General features: G+C 41.0%; 1 protein-coding gene across 7 annotated transcripts in view; it reads left to right on the forward strand.

Moving 5' to 3' along the window:
- The window catches only part of spega (striated muscle enriched protein kinase a), a 48,732-nt gene that overhangs the window by 28,427 nt on the left and 2,014 nt on the right, over window positions 1–18,291 (forward strand). For all 7 annotated transcript variants that reach the window (XM_017715769.2, XM_037536315.1, XM_017715770.2 and 4 more), the window contains 25 exons: window positions 512–718; window positions 3,346–3,469; window positions 3,553–3,725; window positions 3,890–4,002; window positions 4,144–4,312; window positions 4,844–4,949; window positions 5,046–5,246; window positions 5,672–5,729; window positions 5,813–5,890; window positions 5,981–6,153; window positions 6,247–6,273; window positions 6,408–6,560; window positions 6,689–6,731; window positions 6,813–6,881; window positions 6,965–9,236; window positions 9,746–9,892; window positions 9,982–10,098; window positions 10,187–10,354; window positions 10,588–10,710; window positions 10,814–10,978; window positions 11,672–12,362; window positions 12,514–12,753; window positions 12,872–13,095; window positions 17,176–17,251; window positions 17,487–17,636. In XM_017715769.2, coding sequence (XP_017571258.1) covers window positions 512–718; window positions 3,346–3,469; window positions 3,553–3,725; window positions 3,890–4,002; window positions 4,144–4,312; window positions 4,844–4,949; window positions 5,046–5,246; window positions 5,672–5,729; window positions 5,813–5,890; window positions 5,981–6,153; window positions 6,247–6,273; window positions 6,408–6,560; window positions 6,689–6,731; window positions 6,813–6,881; window positions 6,965–9,236; window positions 9,746–9,892; window positions 9,982–10,098; window positions 10,187–10,354; window positions 10,588–10,710; window positions 10,814–10,978; window positions 11,672–12,362; window positions 12,514–12,753; window positions 12,872–13,095; window positions 17,176–17,251; window positions 17,487–17,636 — 6,067 coding nt within the window. The remainder of the gene's footprint in view (window positions 1–511; window positions 719–3,345; window positions 3,470–3,552; window positions 3,726–3,889; window positions 4,003–4,143; window positions 4,313–4,843; window positions 4,950–5,045; window positions 5,247–5,671; window positions 5,730–5,812; window positions 5,891–5,980; window positions 6,154–6,246; window positions 6,274–6,407; window positions 6,561–6,688; window positions 6,732–6,812; window positions 6,882–6,964; window positions 9,237–9,745; window positions 9,893–9,981; window positions 10,099–10,186; window positions 10,355–10,587; window positions 10,711–10,813; window positions 10,979–11,671; window positions 12,363–12,513; window positions 12,754–12,871; window positions 13,096–17,175; window positions 17,252–17,486; window positions 17,637–18,291) is intronic.

The following is an 18,291-nucleotide window of genomic DNA, read 5'->3' on the forward strand; positions in this document are numbered from 1 at the left end:
TTAGAGCTTCAGCATCAAGAGACTTTGGATGATTTCATGCTCCCAACTTTAAACCCTATGGATTAAGAATGGGATGTCACTCAATGTAATATTCGTGTGAAGCCAGATGAGCGAATACTTTTGGCAATATAGTGTGTGTTACCTCAAAACATTTAAAGTTATTTCCTTTCTGTAAATGCAGTGCAGCCTTTCTTAGCAATTTTAACTAATAACTGTTGTTCCCAAATTGGTGCTACTGGTAACATAAGCTTACACATTACATGTTTTAAACATTACATGTTTTAATATGCACAACCACATTTTTCATCCATCGTTTTGATAAATTTGTCTTTAAAGACGTTCTAGCTAGAGAAATGCAGTTTCTGCTACTCTGAGACGAGTGTAATTACAAAATGTAATTATGTAATTGTAATTATATCTGATACATGAGCAGTCATTACATACATTTTAAATACAGAGGTCTACCTGTAGCTGTAATATTGCTGGTTTTCTTATGTGTCTTTCTTAACAGACCCTAGTTCCCTCATGTATGCTGTACAGCAGCAGGCTTTGGGCTCCATCCAGTGGATCATCATAGCGTCCAGTCTGAGGGAGACTTCTTACACCATGACCTCCCTTTCGAAAGGTGTCCGATATGCCTTCAGGGTCCTCTGCAGCACCGGCAAAGCTTTCAGCAAACCCTCTCAGCCTACTGATCTGGTTCAGCTCGTTGACAAAGGTACAAGCAGAATGTCTGTAGATTACCAATTACAAGTCAGTTTTCGCCAGGAAACTTTAAAATGATGGAACTTGCTGTTAGGGGTGAACCAAGTGACTACATCATTGTTATTATTGTAATTGATGCAGACCCAGTGCTACTATATAATAATGATATTTGACCAACTATATTGTGATTAATTACTTTTGCTGCAATAACTGCGTTATTTTTTATTTTATGAAAGTCTTCTTTATTAAGTTAAACAAATTGTGAAGTAGACAAATCAAGTTGTGACGTGGAGCAGGGTGGTGGACGCATACGCTGAGATAAGCGAGATTCATTAGGGGCAAATCCAGGGTCATAGTCAAGACAGTCCAGGTTCCAATAATCGATACCGATAGATCGGGGGGCAGACACAATAATCAGAATCAAACAAAAAGTACAAACAGAACATCCAACAAAGCAAACAAAGATTCAAACAAAGACCAGCACTAGACTAATGAACACAGGGTTTAAATACAAGAGGGCTAACGAGGGTTCACAAGACACAGGTGGAAACACAGGTGAGAATAATCAGGGGAGGAGTCACCAAAACAAGGGGCCGGACTAGGAAACCAAAACAAATGCACATGGAAGATCAAAACACAAAACGAACACATGGACAGGACTGGGAGGGGCCAATCGTGACACAAGTTAAAAAACATTAGGTCTCATTTACCAATATCTATAAGTTTTTTCTTAAATTTGTTCTTGAGAAAGAATTTGTTCCTAAGAAAAATTCTACGTCAGATTCATGACATGTTCTTAAACTGCAGGACAGTTTGTGTTCTTTTATCCAGAACAACTTGCAGTGGCAGGGACATGTATTTTGTTAATTCCAAATTGTTTGCATTCCTTAATATTTTGATGCATTTTATGTATAATGAAAAATGCTTTCACAAATCAGGATGTTATGTTTTCGCCATGCCACCTACCTTGTGGAAACCTGTTTCTATAGAAGAAACAGGAGACTGACATCTTTTGTGGTCTTGTGGGTGACATTTCCAGCTATATCCACAAACTTTTGAAGTTATTTATAACAAACGCTAGAGTGCTGGTATTTACCCTAAAATATCCAGGGCCAAGCACTTGCAACGACATATATCTGTATACACTGAACAACTGCGTGCATCATAAAAAAAGACCATAATATACACCAATTATAGAGAACTTAAAACTACAGTAATTGCATAAATTGCATAGAAATGGTGGCAAAATTGCATACTTTAAAAGCTAAATCTGTTTATGCATATTATATACATAAAAAATGTCTTCAAGTAATGTAACATGATGTTTTTTTCTGTGACACCCAGCCTGTAGAAACCAATGTCAATGTCAATTTTATTTCTAGAGCACATTTAAAAACAACGAAGTTGACCAAAGTGCTTTACAAGTTTAAAATTAAGCAATAAATCCAAAGGTCAATAAAATAACAAGAATAAAACATAATATAAAGCAACAAAGACAATAAGTAGAATACACTAACGTGAGATCAGAGACAGAAACAAAGAACCTGAAAGCTCAGACTGAACTTGAGTTAAAAGCTAAGGTAAATAGGTTTTTAAGGAGGATTTAAAAGACTGTGGAGACTCTGAAGTACGGATATGAAGTGGCAGTTTATTCCAGAGTCTAGGGGCAATAACTGCGAAGGCCCGATCCCCTTTGTGTTTAAGACGAGATTCTGGCTGCTCCAGCAACATCTGACTAGATGATCTCAGTGGTCTATAAGGTTTATATGGTTTGAGCAGCTTAACAAGGTAGCTGGGTGCCTTGCCATTTAAGTGAACTTTGAAAGTTAGTAAAAGGATCTTAAAATCACTACGAAATTGGACAGGGAGCCAATGTAAAGCCATTTTCTACAGAGGAAGCCTTTGTGACTAAGCATATGCATTAAATGTCTGTTGTAACCACAGTAAAGAGTGAGATTCAGAACCTCTAACTGACGTAATCTTGCCCATGTCAGTTATTTAGATTTTTAAATTCTGTTAATCCTTTCCCCACTGTATGCGTTCATGTACTGTCCCCGAACTACTGTGTGTGTAGTCACGTGACGATATGTGCGCTCTGACGTTGAGGGCTGGAGGCTACGTGTTTGAGCTCGTCCTTGTATTCTTTGTGTTCTTTGACTGCAGCCTCGTACTCCTGCGGCCGTGTTTGGCTGTTTCTTGGTGTTTGGTTTTTTGGATGAGTCTGTTCTAATTTTTGTAGAGAAGTATCACCCCAAACGTTTATTAGGTCTCAGCAGCGTGAAGTTATGATGAATGTCAAGTTGGATTGAAGTAAAACTCATGTGATTTCCGATCTGGCTGTTGAGATGATCATCATGATATGCAGCGCATATTTACAGTGCAAACCTTGTCAGTGGACTATGAAACTATCAAACCAAAAAAAAATCGTTCATTAATCATAATCAAGGTAAAACATTCACTTAATTGTGATATTGATTTGAGGTCATATCGCCCAGCCTTAGTTGTGGGTGAAGTTTTTCATCTATATCCAGGAGTCACAACTATGCATTTGGCTTAGTTATATAGAATCCCCAGCAGTGACAATTCAGGTGAAATGTTGCAAAGCTGAAGTACAGAGTGACGTTTACCTCTTGATTTCAGGGCAGTACCTACGCAAAGCACCAGTCATCCTGGACAAGCCTGACATTGTGTATGCAGTAGAAAACCAGCCTGTTGTCATTGCAGTAACCCTAAACCATGTACAAGCAACGGTCACTTGGAAAAGGTAAGAGTGCAGTTCAAAACTCAAGCTAAAAAAAATTACTTGCATATTTAATTAGTTTCATACTCAGCAAACTGGTTTCACAGGAGGGGCATGGTACTTGTGAATAAGCCTGGTACGTATGAGGTGCTCATGCCAGATGATGACCAGCATGCTTTGAAGATCTCCAGGGTGAAGGGAACTGACATTGGGCAGCTGATCTGTATGGTAAACAACCAGTATGGCAGTGACCTTTGCACTATTCAGCTAGTCATGGCAGGTGAATGTCTCTTTCTTTGGAGCTCTCTCACAGACTTTCAAACTTATATAAACATATCCTTGTTTGTCTAGTACTTACCTTAAAATATCCACCTCTGAGCATTTGTTATCCATCTGCACTGAACTTTGTGGTAGACAGTAGCACTGGGATTTTGTACCTTTTAGCACCTCCTGCTTTTGAGACCATCATGGAGGACTTGGATGTGTGTGTTGGTGAAACACCTCGTTTTGCTGTGGTTGTTGATGGAGAACCTGATCCAGACATTTTATGGTACAAGGTGAGCTATAAACTATGATCGGTCACAAGTTCAGCTTCCATCATTCGTTTTATTTTCTTCATTTCTTCATTCTTTTCATTTTGTTGCCTTCATCTTATAACCTGACATTCGTGATATGCGAATCATGTTTGTTTATTTCAGGACAATGTGCTGCTTGCAGAGAGCAGTCATTTCACTTTTGTTTATGATGACCAAGAGTGCTCCCTTGTGGTCCTCAATGCACAGCCTGAAGATTCAGGAGTGTACACTTGCACAGCTAAGAACCTGGCAGGAGAAATCTCGTGCAAGGCTGAGCTCACTGTCCATACTGGTAATACATAAACTGGAAAGAAACATTGGCTACTTGCAAACATTTGAATCACACTTAATATATTATTCATTTTTAATATGTTCAGTTTGTACTTAACCACTTTAATGGCTAGGAGATTTTGGAGGCTCCAGGCTTTCATTTCTCACTGGTATAATGTCCAAGTTTCACTATTTTCTATCTAACTAATAAGTCTTAGGATGCAATATGCATGGGAGTTTTAGCAATTAAAGGTCAATTTGACTAAATTGGTCTGAATTAGATACAACTTGTCCCTCAAAGCTTCATGCAATGAATTTAACAAGGACACAGGCATGAGCTCCTGATAATTTATCTATATCTTTAGCTTCGATTGAAGTCATGAGTCCATGTTTTCATTCACTTTGGAGTAGGAGATTTAGCCAGTGATGTTTCTTAAGGGAGTTATTGTCAATGCATACTGGATATAATCTATAATATAAATTGGATCATTTTCATGTAAATACATTTCATAATCTTAAACAGTTTTATCTAAATTTTTGTTCACTACCACAGCAAAACCGGTGGAGAAGGAGGAGGAGCAAATAGAGGATGAAGGGACCATTCTTAGGCGGATGCGCAGGCTAACAGATTACTATGACATCCACAAGGAAATTGGCAGGTCTGTCAGAAGGCTTTCATGTTTGGCATGCAGTTATGAAAATGATCTGACCTTGAATCTGTTTTTAAAATCGTCTTAAAATGGTCGTTTTTGCAGGGGAGCTTTTTCGTATGTTAAACGGGTGACCTCGAAAAAAGAGAAGATTGAATATGCTGCGAAGTTCATATCAGCTCGGGCCAAGAGGAAAGCCTCTGCGCTAAGAGAGATGGAGCTACTGGCTGAGTTAGACCACGAGAGGATCCTCTATTTTCACGACGCATTTGAGAAGAAAAATGTTGTGGTTATCATCACAGAGCTGTATCCTTTCTCTGTGGATGTGCAGGGTTTTCTTGAGCCAATAGGTCCTCGTGTGTGAATTGAAAATCCTAATACGTTTTCCTTCTGTTAATGGTGTTAGGGAGGGTTTCTGAGCTAGCTGAGCATTTCTTCCTTGATGATTGGTGGTGGTGGTTGAAAGGGGAGGTGAAACATGATATTATAGGTTAATATTAATTTTCCCCACTCATTGGTGGATGGTGAGGTTACCAAACATCTAAAGATGTTTCAAAGGGCAAAAGTCATTACATTTTGCTAGAAGATTACAGGAAAATACTACCTTTTAAATTCTATCATAGGGTGAATCATGCTTAATATGACTAGGGACATGAACCTTGAAGGTGAGTTTAGGTTGACTTCAAAGAGGAGTGGTTCATTGCTTTATTATTCTTTACTGCTTAATGAAGATGCCATGAGGAGCTTTTGGAAAGACTGACGAAGAAGACCACCGTCTTGGAGTCTGAGGTTGGTTCACTTATTCTGTATTCAGAGAAGTTGAAAAAACTGAGGTGATTATACATGTGAAAGCAATTATTTGTGTGTCATAGATTCGGTCTTGCATAAGGCAGATTATAGAGGGCATCTCCTACCTACATCAGAATGACATCATCCATTTGGACTTAAGGGTACAGGCATTTACCAGATAATACCTGACTGTTTAATTTATGGTACTTGATTACTGGAGAAGCTTGCAACTGACTGTTTGTGTATTTCAGCCTGAAAACATACTTCTGTCAGACCGCAAGAGTGACCAGATTAGAATTTGTGATTTCGGCAATGCTCTGAAGCTTACATCAAACGAAGCACAGTACTGTAAATATGGCACACCTGAATTCATCGCCCCTGAAATTGTTAACCAAACACCTGTCTCTAAAGCAACTGATATCTGGTATAAAGACATGCTTGTCACATTACTAATCTCTAATTTTCTTTAACATTTTTCCAATCTGTTTTTCCTAAATTGAATTCATTTCTTACCTAGGCCTGTGGGAGTGATCACGTACTTGTGGTAAGTTGATGTGTACTTCAATTGAATTAAAAGTGAATTTAATATTAAATTAGTTTATTTATTATTAACTGAGTGGCACGAAATTGTCATGAACATTAGTATAAATTTGGTCATAACTGGTTCGTTTATTACAGCCTCACTGGAGTGTCTCCTTTCGCTGGTGAAAATGATCATGACACATTGCTCAACATCAGGAATTCTAATGTGGCATTTGAAGAGAGTATGTTTGCTGACCTGTGCAGAGAGGCAAAGGGATTTGTCATTAAGCTTCTTGTAACAGACAGACTGTGAGTGCTTTCCTTCCAGAACCTTGATATATCCTGTAAATATTTTATACCGTTCAAGAAACTGTAGATTTTCATGTTTTAAATAAATTTGCGTCATGAAAACAGTTCATATATTTGTGCTATCCCAGGAGACCTGATGCCACCGAATGTCTTCGACATCCATGGTTCAAGGTGAGCAGGATTATCCTGTTAGATTCATATATTAGAAGTTATTTTCTTGACATGAAAATCATCATTATGTTTCTTTCAAAGACTCCAGTAAAAGGAAAGAGCGTCAGCACAACAGTGCACAAGCAAGTATTGGCTAGGCGGAAATGGCAGGTAAGCAGTGAGTCTCTTTAATTAAAAATAAGTTTGTAAATCTCACTGAAAAATCTGCTGATTGTCCTCCCTGTCTGTCTTAGCGTTCACTCATCAGCTACAAGTCTAAAATGGTGATGAGGTCCATCCCAGAGCTGCTTGATGACTCCTCTTGTTCCGTGTCCCTTGCTGTGCCCAGGAACCTCAAAGAGGGCTCACCACCGCCCTCATCCTCGTCTGACTCTGACGAGGACATTGACGAGCTTCCCTTCATACCCATGCCTCTCACAATGATGTTTTCTGGCTCTCGTATGTCTCTGACTGAGATTCATGAGGACGACGAAGTTGCTGGAACAACCACTGGCACCTACCAAAACATTCACCAGAATAAAGATGCTATGGAATGTGAACCATCTGATTCTAAGCAGAATGTGTACCACACAGAATCTTCAGAAAGGACTGAGCAACCAGAGCTGCCAGTGGGATTGAGTTTGGAGGCAGAACAAGCCTCAGCCAAGCCCAGAAGGCGACTGATGCGAAGAGGAAGTTCTGCTGACAGTGCCCTTCTTCTCCACATCACACCTGAAGAAGGGGCTACGGAGGAGGCTTCAGAGGAAAGCGAGAAGAACATCAAAAAAGCAGTGTCCATGGAGCTGCCACATAGGAGTAACAGTCCCTGTCTGGGTAAATTGAACCAGGAAGACTATGCGCTGAAACTGGAACTCATGAGGCAAAAACTCCTCAGAGGAGGCTCTATGGATAAGAAGTTGAGTGGGCTTCGTGGTCCCCTCTTTGAGACTCTGGGTGTTGATGATGAAAGGAGGACTGCTTCGTTAGATCGCAACTTGCGGAGAGCTAGAATGGGTGGCCTGACCCGGGCCACCACTGCTGTTGGTAGTCCTGGAGAGAGCCCGCCCAAGACAAAAGTGTTTCGGAAGAGTGCTTCCTTTACTCATGGTGAATCGGAGCCCATGCCCCTGCACAGAAGATCTGGAGCTCCACTTGAGATTCCATCAGCTCAGTGTGAAGAGATCAAACTGCAAGAAGCAAAGTCTGTGTCTGGGCTCACAGAGCAACCCAATTTAGAGCCTCAATCTGTACATCCAAGGGAGATTTCTTCTAAGCCACTGACTCCAGACCTAAAAACTAAAGAAATCACAGAGGAGGAAGAGAGAAATAGCACAGAGCAGAATGAACCTTCCTTGCAGCCTTTGGTACAGAACAGTATGGAGAAGACCAGGGAGCACGTGTCTCCTTCAGATTTACAATTGCAAGACAGCAGTGAAAGTCTCCCACATGACATAGCTGTGAGAAATTCCAGGACAATGCAGACAAATGGGAAGTACAAACCTTCACCGCTCCTGAAGATCTCAGAGCCAGAAACATCATCCAGCTTTGAACACCCAGCTGTCTTTGCAAAAGTAGCATTGTCTTCTCCAGCACAGCACCCAAGTCTTAGATCTGATATCAAAGACATTGACTCAGAGGAAGTCTTTGAAGCTAGGTTTAAGAAGCGAGAATCCTCTTTAACACGTGGCTTGAAGCGCCTCACAAGGACAAAAACTGAGGAAAAATCTCCTGTTCTTTCACAAAAGTCAGGTGAAGAGGTTTATCGACCAGGGCCAACAGGTGCACCGCTGGAGTTTGTGTCAAGAGGATTGCAGGAAAAGGCCAAGTCATTGCAAGACCTTAGGGAGGTGGACAGGGATCCTGGCCTCGGAGTAATTGGCAGGCTGTCTTTGCGTGCAAAAAAGACACATGTCGCTGAGAGAAAAGAGGACAATCCTGACTCCGTTTCCAGACGAAGAGTGACCTGGGCTCTGGGGCGTAGTAAATCTCTGGACAAAAAAGCAGCTGACGTCGGGGACACTATCTGTGAGAAAGACCCAGAAAGAGAAAATGTAGAAAGAGGCCGTAAGAAGCTGTCAGAGTCACCCGTTTTCTCAATGCGACGCAAATTTGAGTCTAAGGTTTCGAGTATATCTGACAGAATGCGCAGTAAGTCACAGGAAAGAAAAGAGACTAAGGAAACACGTCCTGAAGTGAATACTGAGGTCACAGACAATACTAAGGAGAAACAAGGCATCAAGAAGGTCAGTGATTCACCAGTGTTAGCAATGCGCAAGAAGTTTGAATCAATTTCTGGATCTTTAAGAAACCGAAGTCACTCTGAAGAGACACATGGAGAGGAAGACACCAAAAAAGAGGGAAACCGAACACCTCTGCTCGGACGACTCCGCTATTCGAAGTCTGAAGGTGTCAATTTAAAGAAGATGGACATTCCTGAGAACCAGTTAGCTTCACAGACTGCCTGTGCAGTGTCTAAAGAGTCACTAGACTCCACATCAAGTGCACAGTCTGTAAAATCATCTCAAAGTATGTGATGCCTTTGTTTCCATGTTCATTCCAAAGTACATTCATAGTCGTTTTATATATGTAGTACAGTACATAAATATCTCAAATTTGTTGCAGTATTTATCAATATACAACATAGATATAGATGCATAGATATATTAGTCATGTTTTCTAGCCGTTTTTACTGTGCTTGTCGGAAATCACATTTTCCAATCTCTTGCTAAAAGCACATATTTGAAGTATTTTGCACCAAAGGTGGCTTAAATACCTGAAAAGTTCATAAGATGAAAAGTTGATGAGTGCTGATGGACAAGGTATATCATTAAATGGAAAAATGGCAAGATCTAAACTGCTTTCTATGTATTATTACAAACTGTCAAAGGAAATATTCTCATTTATTTAAAAGATTTTGAAAAGATGGGTTTACCCAAACTTTTGACGCGCAGTAAAAGTGGTCTTTAATGTGTTACTTGGTGCAAATGTTTGCATTAGGTTTTTTTTTTAACTTTAGTTTGATATTTTCTTCATAGCCCCTGAAAGTGACCGCAGGTCTCGATGGGACCGATGGGGATTGTCCAGAATAAAGAGAGATAGGACGCCTTCTCAGTCGAGCGTTCCCTCAACCCCTTCAGAAGATGATAGTCAGACCTCACATCAATATAGTCGATCTGTCTCTGGTATGTCAGCATTACTGTCAGGTACACTTCTTGTATTAATTGCTATTAAGAACACGGATGTAAAAAATATATGTAAAAATATTTTTTAGATTTCCCTCCAGTTTTCCATATTAAATTGAAGGACCACATTCTTCTGGAGGGAGATCCAGTCACCCTGAGTTGCCTCCCTGCTGGCAGCCCCCAACCAAAAATTGTCTGGATGAAAGGTAAGATTTAATTGGACACCCCTTCTTTGTCCTTGGTGACATATTTCAGACTCTGTAATTGTTCAGCCATGTCTCCCTATGCCTTTAGATAAGAAACCTTTAGAGATTGAGGACAGAATGAACTTGATGTCTAGTCCGGATGGAAGACAGTTACTGATGATAATGAAGACCGGCAAGAAAGATGCTGGACTTTATGAGTGTGTGGCAACAAATAACCTGGCCTCTGCAACCAGCTCTTGTACCTTGTCTTTAGCTAGTAAGTTCAAGCACTGTATTCCATCCACATCAGCAATTTATCAGTTATTGAATTAAAGGCAGTATGATTTTCACTCAGTTTCAGGGAAACTGAAAACTATGAAAGAATACATGTGGAAATATGCAGTGAGATATTGAGAAACATACATATATTAGAAGGTCTTGAACCTAAATCTTTATTAAGCTTCTTTGTTTTTTTTTCTGTTCATACTATCCTCATACTTTTGCCTCCAGGTATTCCAAAACGCCCAGGGACGCCTGAGATTCCTCAGACTTACAACAATACAGCCCTGGTCTTATGGAAACCAGCCGACAACAAAGCCCCATGCACATACACACTTGAGAGGAAAACTGAGAGTAAGGTCATTTTTTATGTCATCCTAAAGGGAAATCTATTACAGTGAATGTTCCCTTTTTTATAAAACCAAAAACATAAATATGACGTTTAATTTTTCACAAGGTGATTACAACTGGCTGACTGTGGCTGCGGGAATTGCAGATTGTTATTACAATGTTACGGACCTTCCATCTGGTGTAAACTTTCATTTCCGTGTGGCATGTGTGAACAAAGCGGGACAGGGCCCATACAGCAATGTCTCCGAGAGAGTTGGCATCAATATTCCAGGTACAAGACAAACAGTGGCATCATACTTTAAACATTCATTATTCATAATTCAGTTAGTGAGATGTAAACAAAGTCATTCAAACTTGTCTGATCTGAAATGCATTGAAAATGCATTGAAATGCATTGCATGAAGTGCATTGTAGAAAAAATAAGCACCTACTTTTTTTTACAATAGTTCTTATCAGAACCAGGGGTTGCAATGTCTGCCACACTGATATAGGCTTTCTGTTTATTATGTAAAACATCCAGTGAACCTCTGTGTCTTCTGATCTTTTATATTATGTTAAAAAAGGTAGAATAGTGGTAAAAAAAGACCTGCATGTACCTAGAAGCATTACATTTTTTAGAGTTTGTTTAGAATGATGCATTTTATATGAAATCTCTAAATCCATCTAAATCTAAACTAAGCAATTATGCATTCATTTTGAAAAATCTATAGAAATGCCCTTTAAAGCAAGTGTGTGGTGGGCATGATGCTAACTACAAAGTATAAGCATACATTAACCTAGTATCTCCAAAGCTAAAGAAACACTAATGAAAACTGGGCATACCAAACATGTCTCGACTGATCGACTTTGGGGGTAAGAATTGCTATGTGTAGTCCTTTATGGGAGCACTGTAACATTGGTCTGTTCAGTTGTCTTGCTTATTTACTTGATCAATGTTGTGTTTTATGCTCCATCTGTTTGGCAGTGGCTTCAATCCCCCAACCTGCTTTAGTGAAAACAGTTCCATCAGCTTGTCCTCCGTTTTTGAGTCCTCATGTGATCACAGCTGCTGTTACATCTGCACAGCCAGCACCTCCCCAGTCCTCTTATGCAGCTCCACAGACTCTCACCTCCACTGCCCCGTGGAGAGTTACCGGCACTACACCAGCCTCACCTTCCTCCACATCTGAGCCTTCTACCCCTCAGCCTGTGGTCTCATCACTTTCAGCAGCTAATGTTATTCCCATCATTACAGAGCCTAAGGTACAGACTGATGTTGTAAACACTGCCCACACAGTTGCTGTCAATCAGTTGCCTCTAAAGGTGAAATCTGTCCCACCCTTTGTCCCCCCAAAACCAAACAGCCCTGTAAACGTGGTTCCCCCCATCACACAAGTACAGTCTGTGAGCCAAAGGCCATGCACTGCTCCACCTTCAGTGGGTCGGCCAATTTCTCCAGTCCCTACATATGTCCCAGCCACCACTGCTCGAGTTGCTCCTACCCCAATCACCCCTCCTGTGGTTATAGCAAGTAGTATCAGTCCTATTGGGGATGGAGCTGTTTCCACTTCTACAGAAACACCCATGGGAAGGGCGATCCCTGCAGCCAAAAGTGACAGAACTTTGAGGCAGGGAGTTCCACAGAAACCATACACATTTCTGGATGAAAGAGCCAGGTGAGAGGCTATGTGGTGTGAGTGGTGTACTGAAAAATGTAATTCATCTGCGCTGATTTTGTAATGTGAGGATCATTTTCATCTTAACTGATTCAATGAAGTGCATGTTCAAAAATATTTGATTCATGAAAATAGTTCTTTTTTTCCACAGGGGTCGATTTGGCATAATACGGGACTGTCGGGAGAATGCCACTGGGAGAATGTTCATGGCAAAGATTGTGTGCTATGACCAAGAGAACAAGCAGACAGTGCTACAGGAGTATGAGATCTTGAAATCCCTTCATAACGAAGGAATCATGGCTTTACATGAGGCTTACGTCACACCTCGCTACCTGGTTCTCATTACAGAATGCTGCATGGGCAAAGAGATCCTGTACAGCCTTACTGATAGGTAAATGTGTCTGTGTCCGCTTGTGTCTTTGTGTCTGTCCATGTAATCATGCTCCTGCAAACTAAGTGTCAGAGACGATTTAGTCTGTCTGTAAGATAAATGTGTTTTTCCATTCTAGGTTTCGTTACTCTGAGGACGATGTGGTGGGTTACATAGTCCAGATCCTGCATGGTTTGGAGTATTTGCACAACCACCGGATCCTTCATCTAGACATCAAGCCTGATAACGTCATGGTTACCAACCTCAGCGTCATTAAGATCATAGACTTTGGCAGTGCTCAGAACTTCAATCCCCTTTTCCTCAAACACTACAGTAGAGATTTGGGAACTTTGGAATACATGGGTAAGAACAAGACATTAGTTGTTTTGGTACATCGTGACAGTAAATACAGTACTGTGCAGAAGTGAAAGGCCGTCCATTATTTATTTTCCAGTCAAAACAATTATTAAGCACTAGTTATTCATTTTTCTTTGTTAGCAAAAAAATGGAAAATTGCACAGAAACCTCAACAACTAAATATAATATTTTTTTGTGTGTCAGCCATTTGCCTGTATTACAGCTTTGATGCTTGTTTCAGATTGTTCTATAGAAATCTGCAGGGATATTTTTCCATACCTCTCATGTTCAGTCTTAGAAGTTGGTTGCATTTACTGCTGTACACTGTCCAAGTAATCCTAAACACATTCAAAGATGTAGAGGTCTGGACTAGTGACTAGTCCATTGTTCTGGAAAAAAAAACCAAACGGTAGCTTCTGTGTTTGATTTGCAGATGTTTTTCATTTCTGTCTGTTACCTTTTATCAATAACAGCTTTTCGGCAGCTACACATCCTTTCAGACTCATAGCATTGAGTTGTCTTCTCACAGTGGAAGGATGGACAGAAACACATCGCTTTTTCAGATGTGAAGAAAGAGTGGAGCATGATTTTTTTTTTTTTTTTTTTTAAGCTCTCAAAAATAAAAGCTTTACCTGTTAGTGACCCTTTTTTGGTCTACCAGGTCTTGCAGAGTTATTAGGAGACCCATTTCTTCTAAAATTTTCTCAGCTCTTTTTGGAAACTCCTGATTTTCAATTATAGAAATATCTCCTGAAAAACAAATAAATGTAATGGCAGTTTTGACTGAAGTTTTTTTTTAAACAATGAAGGGTTTTCTACTTTTGCACAGTACTGTAGGAGTTAGTTTGAATATCTATTCAAAACCTCGTCTAATGATCAAGTCAAGTCAAGAGGCTTTTATTGTCATTCCATCTATGTGCAAGTACACAGTGAGTGAAATTCCGTTCCTCCAGGAACATCACGGAGCAACAAGGAACACAAAGTACAAAGAGTGAACGTGCAGACATCGTGTGCAAACAAAAGATTAAACTAGAAACGATAAATACAGTAAATTAAACAGACATTAGTCACAGTAAACAGACAGGACAGTGCAGCACCGACACAGCACTCGTTCTGGACAAGGTGCAGAGATATTAACCTGCTGTGATCTGTGAGTCACGCAGTCAGATGACGGACATAAGCACAGCAGTTACTGAGGTAGAAAAACCTGAGTAAAACAGTGAAAACACAGTGTAGCAGCAATGTGCCAGATAGTGCAAGTAGAGCATCAAAAGAGGTGTGTGTGTGTGTGTGTGTGAGGGGGGGGGGGGTTAGCTCAGTCCTTGTGAGTTTAAAAACCTGATTGCTTGAGGAATAAAGCTGTTGCAGAGGCAGCAGTGAAAAAAGTCCGTGTGAGGGATGGACGGGGTCGTCCACAATGCTGGTGGCTTTCCAGATACAACGTGTGGTGTAGGTGTCCATGATGGAGGGGAGAGAGACCCAGATGATCTTCTCAGCTGTCCTCACTATATGCTGTAGGGTCTTGTGGTCTGAGGTGGTGCAATTCCCAAACCAGGTGATGATGCAGCTGCTCAGGATGCTCTCCACAGACCCCCGTAGAACAGGTTGTTTGTTCCACACCAGTCTGTTAGCTGCTGCACCTCCTCTCTGTACGCTGACTCATCGTTCTTGCTGATCAGACCCATCACAGTCGTGTCATCAGCTTGATGATGTGATTTGAGCTGTACTTTGCGGTACAGTGCTGAGGGATGATGGTGTTGAATGCTGAACTGAAATCTATGAACAGCATTCTGACATAGGTGTCTTTATTGTCCAGGTGGGTGAGAGCCAGGTGGAGTGTGGTGGAGATGGCGTTGTCTGTTGAGCGGTTGGGGCAATATGCAAATTGCAGTGGGTCCAGAGAAGGAGGAAGCTGGTCTTTAATGTGCCTCATGACAAGCCTCTCGAAGCACTTCATGATGATGGGAGTGAGTGCAACGGGATGGTAGTCATTGAGGCAGGACACTGGAGAGGCACAGAGATGATGGTGGACTTGAAGCACGTTGGAACGACTGCAGTGCTCAGAGAGATGTTGAATATGTCCGTGAGAACATCGGCCAGCTGTTCGGCACATTCTCTGAGCGCTCTGCCTGGTATGCTGTCGGATCCTGGTGCTTTTCGTGTGTTGACTCTGTGTAGAGTTCTCCATACATCAGCAGTGGACAGACACAGTACCTGTACACTTGGAGGAGGTGTGGTTTTCCTCACCGTCGTGCCGTTCTGTGCCTCAAACCGAGCATAGATGTTGTTAAGCATGTCTGGAAGGGAGGCATGTCACAAGCACGTGGAGGTGACTTGTAGTTGGTGATGGCCTGGATGCCCTGCCACATGCACCGTGTGTCAGCAGTGTTTTGAAAATGAACATGGATTTTCTTTGAGTAGGCACGGTTAGCCTCTTTGATGGCCTGGGAGAGCTTGGCTCTTGCCACGCTGAGGCTTGCTTTGTCCCTTGACTTGAAAGTCTTGTCGCGGGTTCTCAGCAGCATGCGCAGCTCTGCAGTCATCCTGATTCTGTGTACTTCTCCAGGTTGATGGAGTCACCAGTAGTTGCTGCTACTCTGAACATCTCCCAGTCACTGTGCTCAATAGCCAGGTTCTCACTTGCTTCTGGTCTGGTTTGGCACGTCTGATGAGCGGTCTGTATGCTGGAATGAGCATCACAGAGATGTGGTCCGAGTAGCCGTAGTGGGGGCGGTCACTGATAGCATTGTACAGCTCGTTCAGTGTGGCGTTAGCATTAGCACTGGGAGCGATATACACCACTATCATACACAGCGAACTCGGCTCTCTAGGCAAGTAAAAAGGCCTGGCTCTCCACCAGCGGTGAGCAGTGACTGGAGACAAGCGCCGCATTTTTACACCATTCATTGTTGATGTAAACACACAGGCCTCCACCTCGAGTCTTACCGCACAGCTCAGTATGGTTTTGAAGATAAATGCTTTACCCTGTTGCGGATTTATCAACTACAGCTGTTGCACATAAAACATGATTTGGCCAAACTCTGAATCTGATGTGTGTCTGCATAAGAAATGTAGAAAGAACCTTATGTTGACGATCAAGACTCTGTAGACAGACTAACCAGCTGTGTGTCAGATATTTCTCAGTGGACGTTGCAAAATTTTATACAATTAAATCATGAAAAAACTGAATTACTGATCGTCGGTACAGAAACTCAGAGAAAAATGATTTTTGAGAACTTGGTTCTTTAACTTCATATACCAAACCTGAAGGATGAAACCTGGGTGTGATCTTAGACTGTGATCTCTGCTTAACTCCGCATGTAAACACGGTCACTAAAATAGCTTTTTATCACTTAAGAAGTATCACTAAAGTTCGGCCTTTTCTATTTCAGAGCAATGCAGAGAAATTGTTCATGCATTTGTTACAAGCAGACTTGGCTACTGTAATGCTCTTCTTACTGGACTTCCTAAGAAAACTGTACATCCCTTACAACTCGTACAAAACGCAGCAGCATCCTAACAAAAGCAAAAGAGAGAGAGAGATGACATCACTCCCATTTAGAAAGAGCTGCACTGGCTGCCTGTATCGTTCAGGATAGATTTCAAGGTTCTGCTACTGGTCTTTAAAGCTCAAAACAACCCTAAAGCACCTGCTTACATCAGAGTGTCTGTCTGTTTATGTTCCAGCACGTAATCTAAGATCTGCAGATAGTGGCCTTCTACAAATACCCTCTGTAAAATACAGAAAACAAGGAGAGACTCTTTCAGTTATTCTGCTTCTAAACTGTGGAACTCAATTCCACCTTTTATTAGACAGTCAAGCTCAGTGCTCACTTTTAAGAAGCACCTGAAAACGTATCTCTTTAACTCAGGAGTTCATTAAAACTGAACGTCGCGTGGTGTTTATCTTTATCTTGTAATTGAATTTTCTTCATTTCCTACTGATTCTAATTAAATACTAATGATCTCTTCTATAACTGTTTTATCACCTGTCTGTAAAGTACGTTGAGCTTCCACCGGCATGAAAAGTGCTATAAAAATAAAATGATTATTATTATGTATTTCTACTCACTCCTATGGCTAAAGCGCCAGAGATGCTTAAAGGGGATGTTGTGGGGCCTGCAGCAGATATATGGAGTCTGGGAGTTCTTACGTATGTTATGTAAGTATGGCTTAATCAACTTTACTTCCACTTGTGTGAACAGTTTAAAAATAACAGGAAACTTATCATTTATCACTTAATGTTAATGCTACGGGGGTTGTCTTTTCTAAGTAGCATGCCTTATCTCATACATTTGTCAATTCTGAGAGAGATTCTGGACTGAAATGATGTCATCTGCTGGTTTTAATTGGCACTTTGTCTAAGTGTATCTGACTGGTTTTCATTGCGCATGCAGGCTAAGTGGCAGGCTGCCGTTTCAAGAGAAAGACCCGAGGCAGACAGAGACCAAAATACACACAGCAAAGTTCGACTCGACTAAGCTGTACCCAAATGTTTCCCAAAGTGCCTTGGCTTTCCTCAAAAAATTGCTGAATGGTTATCAGTGGTGAGTGTTCAACCACAAATCCTGCGAATCTCTTCACTCTCACAGGTTTTATTTCTTCTGTTTGGAGATGATCATGCAAGGGGTCTAACTATTAACTCTCACGTGTCTTGATTACTTCATTTGTCATTTATGGGTTATTTTAATATTTAATTAATACTGGTTCTACTGGCCCCGGGACCCAGAAGGAGAAGCGGCTTAGAAGATTGACATTGTTCAGTGCACTGTTCTGTCCTAACTGGATGACTGGATGGTGTCTTTCTGGAGCCTTACTGTTTTATTATTGAATCGATGCCTCTGTATGGTCTTAATTTACTACACTGTACTTAACATTACTGAAATGTTCCTCTCTTCCAAGAGACGTTCTGTTTTTCAACATGTAGCCTAACATTACTTTTACTGGCCTGACGTTAACCACTTAGGTCAGTTAGTGGCTTTTATGGGTCTTTTGTGGTAGTGAAAGGATTCATACGCATATAAACATTATAGGGCTCTCCAACTAGACCAGTAGAGTTTTAATAATTGAAATAGGCAATTAATTAAAGCTTTGATAATATGAACACAAATGCATATGACAATTATGAAAATATACATTATATCCTTACTGATGTTTAAAATGATCATTTAGAAAACCCTATTTGTGATTGACCCATATGAA

This window comes from Pygocentrus nattereri, chromosome 30 (assembly GCF_015220715.1).
Source record: "Pygocentrus nattereri isolate fPygNat1 chromosome 30, fPygNat1.pri, whole genome shotgun sequence".
In the NCBI taxonomy this organism is placed as follows: Eukaryota; Metazoa; Chordata; class Actinopteri; order Characiformes; family Serrasalmidae; genus Pygocentrus; species Pygocentrus nattereri.